The sequence below is a fragment of the Fukomys damarensis genome, unplaced genomic scaffold (genome assembly GCF_012274545.1).
Source record: "Fukomys damarensis isolate Sample0158 unplaced genomic scaffold, DMR_v1.0_HiC HiC_scaffold_73739, whole genome shotgun sequence".
Classification (NCBI taxonomy): Eukaryota; Metazoa; Chordata; class Mammalia; order Rodentia; family Bathyergidae; genus Fukomys; species Fukomys damarensis.
In genome coordinates, this window is record NW_022974651.1 from 41,572 (window position 1) to 54,749 (window position 13,178).

The window sequence follows — 13,178 nt, forward strand, 5'->3', positions numbered from 1 at the left end:
GGGAGCTCGCGCGCACGCCGCCGGTGATCGCAGGCAGCTGATTTCTTATTCTTTATGTGAAGAACAATCTTTATGTGCTTTAAAATCATTTAGAAAATATGAGATAGTGGGAGAAAATAAAGATTTTAGATAGACTTATTATCCAGAAATAATATTGAGCAAATTACCTTGTATACATTTTCAGATTTTTTTTTTCAGTAGCAGGGACAGAACTCAGGACCTTGCACTTGCCAGGCAGGCATGGTGCCAGTGTGCTATATCCCTGGCCCTTTATTATCCTTTAATTAGAATTGGGGCCACACTTTTATATTTCCTCTTAGTACCAAAAACTATATTACACTGTATCTGTAATATGTGACCTGCTTTTATCACTTCATATGTTGTGAATAACTTTCTGTGTTCTCAAATCTACCTATATAATAGTGTTAATGCTAACATGTCTGTCAAATATGAATGAATATCTGTATTTTCCCATATTTTTTTTCAAACCCTATGAAAGTGACAATTCTATACCTACTTGTTGTGCTCAGTTTTATAGGACAGGTTCTTGGAGATGGGATTTCTGAATTGTAGATTCACCAATGAATACCACCACCACTGGTGTGTAGAGAAGTTATCTGAGCAAATAGAGAATGGTACTCTGTGTTCTTACTCGGAAAGATGTTCAAATACAATGTAAAAGTAAGAGCACTAGCATGCTGATATGTGTAATATGATCTACTTTTACTTAAGTTATATATGTTCATGCATATGCATAGATTTGGCTGTGGCAATGGATATGAGCAGAGATCTACAGTGGGTTATTGGGTTGGGTACTGGAAAGGCAAATAAATAAACACGTTTGCTAATTTTAAAAATATGGTAAACCAAAAGGAGAATTAAAGTAAGTAAGCAAATTGTTGCACAATGTGAGGGATGTACTGGCTGGCAGAATATTGACGTTCTCAGGGATACTACATGGAAAAGGGTTGAGCCAGATACCAGATAAAATATGGACGCCAGTTACATTTGGATGCAAATAATAAGAAATGATGAATATGCTTTGATATATATGTGCCCGTGTAATACTGGCATATTTATACTAACTATTCATTGTTTATCTGAAATTTAAATTTAAGTGGGCATTCTGTATTTTTATCAGCTAAATTTGGTAAACCAGGCCTACCCATAAACATGGTTTTGACATTATAGAAGATTATCCCTTAAAAATGAATTTATATTCTTTTTTGTGTGTATACTGGGGATCAAACTCAGGACCTTGTGCTTGTGAGGCAGGAGCCCGAATTTATATTCTTAAAAGTAACAAGAGATAGTTACATAAACCTGATGGCCTACTGCCACATTGTTTGTTTAAATATCTGTGGTAGACACAGCATTTACTGTACTGGGTGGTATTCATGCATCATTTCATCTAATAAGCATAATAGCCTGAGAATGAGTCACTACTCCTGCTCATGGGAGAAGAAATTAAGACATGGAGATAAACAGCTTACATGATTAATGGCTTACAAGTAAAAGGAACCTGACATCCAGAGGGTCAGACTCAAAGCCTGCTTTCTTTGACCTATTTGCTACAACCTGAAGGTATAATTGCCAACGGAATCAAGAATAGGTTAGAGACTTTTTTTTTTTTCCTTTAAACCCCCTGGCAAAAGAGTTGAACACAAAAATGGAAATAGAGCTTTGGCAAATGGATAGTGGAAGAAGACTTAGCAAGGGAAGAGAGGGAGTGGAGAGAAAGGAAACAAAAACAAGTATTAAGGTATGTTATGTCCATGCACAAATGTAACGAGTACATACTGCAAATGTAAAAGGAGAACAAACATTCAGTAGAAAGGGTTAAAAGAAAGAATAGGTTAGAAAGAAGACAAAATAACGCACAGAGAAAAGGATCTTGATGAGAAAACTCGAGAGCAAAGATTCATTAAGTCTTACTCCACTGATCTGACAGCAGCTTTTCCTGGGATCCCATGCACATGTGTTCTACTACCTGACACAGCTTGAATAAACCTATGCTTTCTGTCAGATTTTCATCCAAACAAAAAGTTTGTCCAGTGTACTATTTTGCTTTATTCTCTACCATATACCTAGTCCGTAGCTCTGTCTGGGTCTGGCTCACGGGAGCTCTTTGGTAAGTATGTGCGGAATGGATGGAAGTATAAATGAACAATGAAAATGACTGAGCTCCTTTGATTCTATCTAATGGGAGTGATACTAACCTTCATGGCTTTCTGTCACGCCTGGATCCTACAGTTACACTGAAGTCCTGTCTAACTTTATCACTTTGTCTCCTGCAAGCTTCTAACTGGGACATGTTTTCATATTGCTCTTTAAGTGTGTACTTGCTGTTTCTCAAAGCCCTCTTCAACCTATCTCAGCCCTGCATCAGAATCTCTATTTTCCCCATGTTTATTTTCACATCTCCTTGGAACAGTCTCTCTCTCAAATGGTAAGAAAAATAAATGCGAAGATCTCCCAGCTCCAAATACAACTTGGTGCCATTATAAAATAGAACATGCAGTAAATCATCTTGTGAATATATGTTGTGTTTCACACATTTCTTCCCTAGTTGGACCTTTGCTTGGTTCCTTTGATTTTGTTCAGTTTTGCTTTTATAACAAACCATGATGATTTTCTCTCTTTGGAAATCTGTGTGTGTATTTTTTATTTCATTTTTAGAATAGCACACTAGAGATAGAGATTCTGAAAGGAAGGGTGGTATTACTGGTAAAATTCCCAAAATATATTGCCAAACTGACAAACTGAAGAATATTTTATACCCCATAGCACCAGCAATAATGTCAGTCTCAACATACCATGACCAAATTGTGATTTTGGGCAATTTTAAGATTCTTTGTTACTTTTAATCAGGCAAGGGAGCATGCTATTTCATTTGCATTACTTTTATTCCTAGTGAAGCTAAATAGTTAACCTGTGTGTGTCTCTTTGGTATTTAGATTTTATCTTTTGTGATTAAACGCTAAAAGCCTTTGTCTGTTATTGAAATGCTATTGTTATTGAGTTGTAGCAGCATCTTGAAAATATTAGTAAATATTTGAGCTGATGTTTTCCTTAGTATATTACTTGGTTATGAGGTATTTCTGCCAGTAGATTTTAGCTTTTAATGTAGTCAGACCTCTCCTATGTGTTTCTTTCACCTATTCTGTTTGACACTTTCTTTTCCATCAAGATGCTATGTAGGCACTGGGCTGCTCTTTTTGTAGACTTGTATTCTATCCTAAGAGCTCGGTTAAAAAGACCAAAATGTCGGGCATGGTGGTGCATGCCTATAATTCCAGTACTCGGGAGGCTGAGGCAGGAGGATCGCTGTGAGTTCGAGACAAGCCTGGGCTACACAGTGAGTTCCAGGTCAGTCTCAACTACAAAGTGAGACCGTCTCAAAGAAACCAAAAAAAAAAAAAAATGACCAAAACATAACTTTTAACACTGGCTTTCCAAAAGTATAAGAGTTTAAACACTAAGTATAGAATATGTTGAACCTTCTTTCTCAAATAATTCAAACCCAAGTTTCAAAGGCCTTGGTCTGGCCATAATACTGAAACTGTGCATCTCAAAGTGTTTGAATATCTCTGTGAAAGCCATAAAGTATTACAGTACCTGGACACACTTGCTCAGTCCCAAGATCCTGTGACGCTTCTTCTCTTTGTTATCCTCACCACTGTCAAGGTCATTGATTTTCAACTTCTTATTCCAGTAAAATGCTCCATGGTCTATTTATAACCCTTGAGAGGGCTCGATTTTGTTGAAATCTAAACATTCTTATGAAGAAGTAAAGAATCTTAATAATTCAAAACTTTCAAAATGACTTTGGTATATCTCTAACTCTATCCTTTCTTTCTTCAACAAATAGTTTAAGATATAATTGAGAGACTCTAGGAAAGAATAAAGAAAACCTTGAAGAAATTAGAGTATGCATAATCTAAGCATGAGCACATTAGAATCAAGGGGCAGTTTGGGGAGAAAGTCACATTTAGAAATTGAAATAGTGATTGAAGCTGCTGGACTTAGATTTTTCATTGACAGAGGCTATCTGTAAGTCTGATACTTTGTCATAAGTCTCTCTGGTTTTAACTGTAAGATATGAGACAATATGAAGAACAAATTTCTTTAAGAAATATAAAACTCTAGCTGAGCTCTTATAGATTTTACCATAGTTTTTTTTCCAAATGATCCATACCCATGGTCAGCTACTGGTAGAGCTGGAAACTTCCAGAAGGGGTCAGTGATTGGAGCCCCTTTTTATATCTAGCTTTATTACCATGGCATTATTTTATAGACCCTCTGTAGAGTAACACTAACTGCTGATCACAACTCAACCCTCTACAGCTGGAAGTACCAGAGTTGTCTTTGCCCTTTGTCCCCTCACAGTAGTTAGGGGTACTTCTTCAGAGAGGAGAATATTGCAGATAGACAAGTTAATTAGATATCTGTAGGCAGTCAGAGAGGGCTGCCTTTAAGGAGCCAACACAGCAAGGAGCCAACATGGAAGACAATCAAGACACATTCACTGAGGGCCAACATTATAAAAGAAGAGAAACTACTCTACCCTCCTGCTTCCCCTGGGGAAGAATACTAGTGGTTGATATTCTAAATAGGTATCAATCACTTCGGTGGGGGGCCAAGGTCTTAACCCAGCCTTTCCAGGAAATATGTCTGACTCCAACCCTCACTGAAAATCCTTACCTGCTTGCTACGTGACTTGCTTCCCCATTTGACTCCCATTTAATCAATATTAGCTGGGTGACTGTACTTGTAATCTTACTGGTGGGTTATGGTTTTGCCCCACTTCATAATTTTCCATTGGGTCTTATAGTTTTGTCCCACTTTGTACCTACCTCACCACATGGCTTTGCTGTATAAAGCATCTTTGAAAATTGAGGTGAGTGGGCAACTCATTTTTTGGTCCCCTTTATGTCTCTCATAGACAGAAGCTTTCTTTCCCTAGGTAAATTTTCCCTACTCTTAAAAAAAAATGATATCATTCAGAGCAATATTTATATAGAGAAATGATGAACCAATTCATTTTCTATTTTTAAATAAGTAAATATTTGAAGTTATGGTACAGAGACTATTATTAATAATAAATTACTGACAGCCCAACAATTTGAAATGACACCACAGCTGTGAATCATTCCTAACACAAATCATTATAAAGATTCTGGTGCAAATGAGGGGTTGCAGTTGAGGCTGATATATTGTTAGGGGCAAGGGAAATAATTGAGAAGCTTCAAGAAACTGAGCAGCAGCATCCAGTGCTATGACAGAGGATCGATTACTTTTTCAATTTCAGGACCAAAAATTAGTCCTTACAAGGTACCATTATGTAGCTCCCTTTGTGATAAAAGCCACTGATAGTTATCCCACTTGTTCATCCCTCTAAAGAGCATCTACATTATATAAAAGCACTATTTTGTAAGAAATGCCAGGTTCTGAATGAGTAGGAGAGGATTATGTTTTCTGTGTATTTTCATAGAGGAAGGCAACATCCTCAGAGGCTGTGTTTCCCTGAGAGTTTGAGTGTCTGAGAATGTTGATCAAGCTGCCTCTTGCTGAGCCTACTGTGAATGCCATGCACTGGGCCAAGAGTTTTATGCACATTCTCCTTATTTCTTATAACCAGGTTACTATCCCCATTTTCCAGATGACAGTGCTAAGGCCCAGAGAGGTCAAGAAGTAGCAGATAACAACAAGCTGAAATTTGAAAGATCTGAAATCCAAACCCAGAACTGTTTCTTTGTGCTCGCCATGCTGCTTCATAATAATTTTCCTCTTGATGTAATTTTACATCTTATAACTTTGCTTGTGTAATGATATCTTTCTAATGTCATGAAAACTGTAAAAATAAGGAAACTAAAGTTCAGAAAAGTTGACAAGGTACCTATCGGCATCACCCCCCAGGACCCTCGTAGACCCTTGAAGACCCAAACTGATGTTGGATAGAATTAGGGACTGAATCAAGAATCAACAAATGGGATCACATCAAATTAATAAGCTTCTGCACAGCAAAGAAAACAGCAGAGTGAAGAAATGACCTTCGGAATAGAAAAAAAATTGCCAAATTCTCCTAGAATACATAAAAAAATAGACCCTCCAAAATTTGAAGACCCAATTTAAAAATGAATATCTGAAATGGATAGCTATTTCTCAGATGAAGAATTACAAATGGCTAGTAAATACATGAAAAAAATTGATATCACCAGCCATTGGAGAAATACAAATTAAAACAGTACTGAGATTCTATCTTACCCCAGAAAGAATGGCTACCAACAAGAAATCAACCAATTAACAAATGCTGGAGAGCCTGTTGGAGAAAGGAGCTCTTCTTCTTTGTTGGTATAAGTGTAAAATGATGCAACCACTATGGGAAATCTGTTTAGAGAGTTCTCAAAAAACTTAAACTAGAAATTCCATTTGACCTAGCTATCCCCCTTCTAGATAGCTTCCCAAAAGATTTAAAGATGTTATGCCATTGATAGGTGCAAACCCCCATTTATAGCAGAATAAATCATAATAATTAAATCTTAGATACAGCCTGTATGTCCATCAATAGGTAAGTGGATAGATAAAATGTGGTATTTATATGAAATGGTGTACTATTCTGCCATAAAAAAGGATAAATGGGGACCAGGGATTTAGCTCAGTGGTTTTGTCACCTGCCTCACAAGCACAAGGTCCCAAGTTTGATCCCTGGTACAAAAAAAAAAAAACAATAAATGAGTCATTTGTAGGAAAATGGACTCACCTTGAGATGCTAATGCTAAGTGAAGTAAATCAAACATACAAGCTTAACTATTGCATGCTTTCTTTTATATGAAAAAAAACTATATCAATAAAGTATAAAATGAATGACAGCTAATAGGGAAAAAGAGAGGAAAAAAAAGTCATTGAAATCCAGCATGGACAATGTATCTAAAAGTGTACTTTGACTTAGTACAAATGTCTTACGTGTTTTATATTGTTTAGCCTATTAGTTTGGTTTTTAATAAGTATATGTCATAACTGACTTTGTGAGATTTTATAAATAAATGAATCTGATGATGGAAAAAATGAAAGGGAGGAGGGAAGGAAAAAGGGAATTGAAATGTTTATGTACATGCACTAATTCCCTTCAATGAATGTAATCAGGATGTACCACAAAAATATACTATGTCAAAAAAAACCCACAAGGAACTAGGAGGAATGAATGAATTCCTGGAAATTTTCTAAACCAATGCTGTATCAATCAGTGCTTACTAGAGAAACAGATTTAATGCACTATATACAGATATACATATAAGAATTTGCAAGATTGGCTTACAGTGGCTGCCCACTGAGGCAGGTGTGGAAGAGTGCAAAAGGTCTGCATGTGCACTGGAGATCCACAGGACCCAGTCAGCGACCTGGAGCTCACTATAGTGTCTCATGCAAGTCCGTATCAGAAAGCCAAAGGGTCTGCAGCCAAGAAACCTGGTGCTCACTATAGTGTCTCATGCAAGTCCGTATCAGAAAGCCAAAGGTTCTGCAGCCAAGGGCTAAAGGGTCTATGCTAGAAAGCTGAAGGGTCTGAACTGGAAGCCAGGAGATAAAGTCCAAAGTGAAGGCGGAGTCTGGATGTCCTCTGAAGAAACAAAAGCAAACCTTCCTTCATCATTTCACTCTTCCATCCTGGTGATGATCCTCTTTGGGGTGGATCTTCCACTCCCAGAACTATGCTGAGTTGGGCATTTCTTACTCCAGTTGACACACTCAGTTAACCATCACAAATTCCTTCCCTAGACCATCATACATTAAGGCCCTGTTAGCCTCTTCACCAAGTACCTACGACTTCCTGTTTAAAGTTGAGATTAAGAGAAATCAGCCTCATCATTCATCATTATCATTAAAATGATATTTCACATGTTGGTGCACATAGCAAACAACCTGATCCTCTACTCTCTTGTACCCCCTAATTACTTTTAGGGGTTCCTAAAACTCTGAGCTGAATACCTATGAGCCCAGGCCTGGAAGTCAATCGTCTATGCTTACTCCTGTCAATCTGTGACCTAATAAAAATGTATTATTTGTAAATAGGAGTATGAAGCACCCATTTGAGGTTAAAAATCTTTTCCCTGAAATGATATCAGGTAACTAAGATGCTTAGGCATCAGAGCCCTTGGCACCCTAGCTGCTATCAGTGCTGTGTTTTGGTTCTGTGTCTTTTTAATGCAGGGCACACAGTGGGATATTCCCTTGCTATTACCACAGCTAAGGAAGTTCACAACAAAGAGTTGGAGAATCTGAATATTCTGTGAATTTAACCATATCTATCTGTTTGACAAAGAGATTTATGGTCAAAGGCATACAAATATTTGACCCAAATCTTTCCTCCTATAATTTTAGATTGTTCTTATAAAGTTCTGGCTCAGGAAGAGAGACTAAAAAGTACTGAATCCTTTTTTGGGGGTCACAGCTCTTCTCATTTTCAGTGACAGTGCTTTTCAAATAAATTCTCACATTCAAGGAGTCTGTGATGAAACAGACAAATAAGATTTGGTCTTGATTCTCTAGGAGTTAATACTCTAAGAAAAGAAAGAGACCTGTGAACAAAATATGGTAAGATGAGTTTTTGGCCTGAGACATCTTGATGTTACTGTCACCTCTGAGAGAAAGATGTCTTACTGCTTTGATCTTAAACCTTCAGGTACTACTTGACTAAAGAGCCACTTAACAGTCACAGTCATCACGGTCTCCATCCCAAACATTATTGTTCCCAGTACATTACAGGGATTAGACACGAGGCACTTATGTCTGGAGTAAAGTTCCAGGGACACGAAACACTCAGTAATTAGGAAAATAATATTCTACTGAAAATTTAGAAAATAAAATGAGTGCAAAAGAATTGATAATAAACAAAATGTCAACACTTGGAAGACAGGCTCATTCTGGTGTCATTCTCAAGTACTGTGAGATTACATCCAGATAAAGGCGTCTGTCATTTTCTTTCAGTGGTATCATCTAGCTTCAGAGATCTGAAAGAAAATATAAAACAAATGAAGTGTTTGTTTTATTTTCTCTCTTTCTTGCAAGCAAGAGATCTGACCTAAGCTCCAATAAAGACAGGTAGGATGTTGATAGTTGACTTTCATTGCACAACTAATGTTCTAGGAGAGTCACATTAGTCACATTAATCCTAAAAGGCCCTCTAAAGAATGAACCTAGACTTATTCTTGATTCAATGAGCTTCTGTATAGGTTTAGTAACACAATTTGGTAGAGTTCAGTCTGGTGCTCTATAACTAGTGGACTCATAGTCAGTGACCCCTTGTCTGCATCTTGTGCTGACAACTTTTTATTCTGCCCCTTTATCACATGATTCATATTCCTAACCTAGAATCTGTTGGCCTAGACCCTTTCTTTTCTTTTTCTTTCAACAGATCATGAGGGGACTGAATTGGGTTAAATTCAAATGGGGCAAATGAGAAAGTGCAGTTGCATGCAAGGTATTTTTTCTAAAAGTGAGTTATAGATAAAGCATCATCTCTCTGCAAAATGCCAGCATTGTGAATTAGCAATTAAAAATGCCAAGAAAGCAGAACAAATAGCAAGTTCTAATGGAATTCAGAGAAAAGAGAGATCACCAAGAGCCAGGATATGCTAATTGTATGTTATAAGAGCTTGCAATTATGAACTCATAGATATGCAAATAAATGCTGATAGCTCAGCAGATGACATTCAAAGTCATTTATATATGGACTTTGATAATTAGACAGGGAAATAAATGATTTGTGTATAAATTTGCTTAGAGACTACACTAAGAGATCTCGAACTACTTTCTCTCTGGGCAACATCCGCAAAATGGAGAGCACCACACACACTACACACTGGATTTTTTTATTACTTGTCTTCTAACTCTGGATGCTTAAAATAGGATAAACAGGCCCGTTCTGTTGTAACTGGCTGACTCACGTGCCAACAGTCATTACCCACCCCATTTCCTTACTGACCTAATGGGAAGGGATATTGGCATCTGTTCCTGCTGCCCACATCCCAGTGACAGCAGTTTGTGTTTCTGGTCTGTCTGCAAAGAGGTCACAGAGAGTACAACCTCAGGGAAGTACTGAGATGCCAACTGCCCGTGCCGGGCCTTCCACAGCTCAGGGCTGAGAAGCCTTTTGAGGAGCACCTTGCTCTTGGGTGACATTTACAAGAATTGTGAGCCGGCGTTACTGTGGACAGACTCAAATACACGAGGCCCACCTGCTGTGTGTGGACGAGCCATACACACCAAGTACTTCAAAGGTTTTCAGTTACAAACTCACAGCTTTCGAGTTTCTGTCCTTCAAGATAACCTGTGAGAATGAATGATGGTCTAAAAATTTTAAACCTAACAAAGAGATGAAGAAAAAACTTATGACAATCTTAAAAGAGCCAAGTTTTTGCCTCTCAGTAGGGAATGGTTAAAAAACAATGACCCATTTATTCAATGAAACATTTATCAAGTTCTTGCTGTGTGCTGTGCCTCTGTTTAGGCTCTGACTTGTGCAGTGCCCTTTCTGTGTTGTACAGTAGCCTGTGCAGTACATAATATAGGACAGAATCCTAGGGCTGTAATGAAGCTCTTACACTGAAATCTTCAAATATAAACTCCATTTTTATGCCACTTAAGAAGATATTTTTCACTGATACTTTAAATTCTGTTGTTTGGTTGCAAGAGGACTTTTTCAGGTTTGTCAAGTGTTGTTACATTTTGTATGTTTTTCATCAACCTGTCTCTTAAGGAATCAAGTGTACTGAAGTCCAAAAATACACACTAGATATGATTTGTCTCTTCTTTTTGCTAGTAACTGTGTAAAATGATAAATAGGGAAGGAATAGGAGACTAAGTGACAGGCGAAAATGAACCTGTAATAACGACTATATTTTGCCTTGATAAAGACTTGGAGTGATGAATGATTAAATACTGACAAATAATCAATCCACTGTGAAAGAATTCTAGAAGTGAGGATAAGTCAACAAACAAGATACTGAAGCAACAATATTCCATCCAAAAATGGTTCCACAAAACATACAAGTAAAAATTTCAAGAATTCAGCACTGGACAAACTACAGAGCTTCATTTTCCTTTTCCTTAATTTTTTGTAGTGTTCAAAGAGTAAAAAATTTCCCTTTGGTTAAATACAATATAATTAGGAATTTTTTAAGATATGTATTAGCCTGCTTTGATTCTGAAAATCTTTTCCTAAATATGGTACTACTGTGATAAAAGGACTGGGAGAAAATTGCTCATGTAATTTCTTTGGTCTGTGGAGTCGACATCAGACCGAGAAAATTGAATCAGCCCTCCCAGGCAGAGAGTACAATGCTGCTGAAATGACATCATCATGAAAATGTTTTATGACCCCAAACAAGTCATCAATTCCTTTATTCTAAGGTCCCATTCTGGCAGCAACAGTTTAGATCAGCTACCATTTTATATATACTATTTTAAATATAGATGCAATGAGTTCTCTTAACAGCTTCAAGCTCTAAATTATATAGTAAGAAAATAACATTCTTTATAGCTTCTTGCGTAGAGAGAGAAGTTAAATGGACTGAAAATGTAATTAAATGTATTACCTCTTGTAGGCCCTATTGATAGTTTTCTTTGTATTAAATTTGTTGTCTTATATTTTTAAGAGTATATCTGTGATTACTAGATATGGCTTATATAACCAAAAATGATAGTAGCATAAATAAAAATAGTTTATTTTATCCTGCATTGAAGAACTCCAAAGGTAGGTAGTCCAGAGGCAGCACAGTATCACTGCAAATCATCAGAGACACAGGTAATCACTTTATGTTCTACCCTCTGCGTTGTTTGCCTTCATTCTCAAAGTTGCTTCACAGTATAAGGTGACCACTGACTTCCCTCTGCTGACCTGGAACCTGACCATCGTATCCAGGTTCCAGGAGGTCAGGAGAGGAAAGAAGTGGGCGAGAGCAAAACTGTAAGGGTCCCAGCTCAATTAACTTTCCCGTAAGCAGCTATTCCATGTGTGGCCCAAAATTGCTCAAATCACATTGGACTGAACAATTTAGTGGGCCCACATCTACCCACAAGGGAGGCAAAAGAGTAAGGTATTATCGGATACATTAGCAGTGGAAAAGTTGGTTTCTGTTAGTAGTGCATAAGGAATCAATGGCATTGTTTTGCATTTTTAATTTTACATGTCGTTAAATGCTACTTGTTACACAATTGTTCCCTGTGGGTGCTAACCATGCATATCTATCTCTTCCTCTTGTATCACCAGGCCTCCGGAACCTGTTTACAGCACTGTGAACAAACTGTGTGATAAGCCTGCTTCTCCCAGGCACTATTCCCCTGTTGAGTGTCACAAAAGCTTCCTTCTCTCAGCTCCCTACCCTCACTACCACCTAGGCCTGCTCCCTGACTCTGAGATGACCAGGTAATTTCACACTTCATCTCCTCTAGTTGCATGTGCTCCCACAAGGATGAATGGGTGGAATCCAGCTCTGCTCACTTTTCGTGAGCTCAACATCTTCCTCCAGATGGGGAGATGTTCTGCACCTGCAGCAGAATGGGAGCAATTGAGAATGTTGCCTTTGTGTTTCCTGTGTGATCACAGAGTACTCAGATGTGATCACACTGTGTTCCACATGCTCTTGATGCCCACAAATTTTAATAAGGTATTAATTATATTATTCCAGTATGTTCAGTTTTAGAGTTTATCATTATTTCCCTCATACAGAACTATGAATGAGAACATTTATTACTTTTGCATAGTATTTAATAAGTACTTATTATGCCCCAGGCATAACACAGCCCAAGAAATAGATACTATTATTGCCATTTAATAGTTTAAATATTAAATTAATGTCATCATTTAACTGACTCCTGGGAACATTATGCAACTTATCTGAAATTACAGGATCAGTCACTGCTAACTATAGTAAACATAAGCTTAATACTTATACTGCATTAGGTGTTTGTTCTCTTATTTAATTACTTCCATCCTTTATCAAATACAAAGATTCAGAAAGGTTAAGGCATTACCCTTGGTATTATTTTATTAACAAATGTGGAACCCAGATTTGATAGTAGAATTTTGAGTCTTTCTATAGCAACTTTGTAAACAAATTGTTGAAAGTCTAAAGGCTACACACAATTCTGTATTAATACTCTAAAGCATTTGTATGATG

The 13,178-nt window shown here is 37.3% G+C and overlaps 1 protein-coding gene across 1 annotated transcript in view; it reads left to right on the forward strand.

Moving 5' to 3' along the window:
• Positions 1-12,435, forward strand: part of LOC117285000 (disks large homolog 2-like) — a gene marked incomplete at its 5' end in the record, with an annotated part of 53,841 nt that extends 41,406 nt beyond the window's left edge. Inside the window, one exon of the mRNA XM_033760697.1 lies at positions 12,269-12,435. Coding sequence (XP_033616588.1) covers positions 12,269-12,428 — 160 coding nt within the window. The remainder of the gene's footprint in view (positions 1-12,268) is intronic.
• Positions 12,436-13,178: the final 743 nt, after the last annotated feature.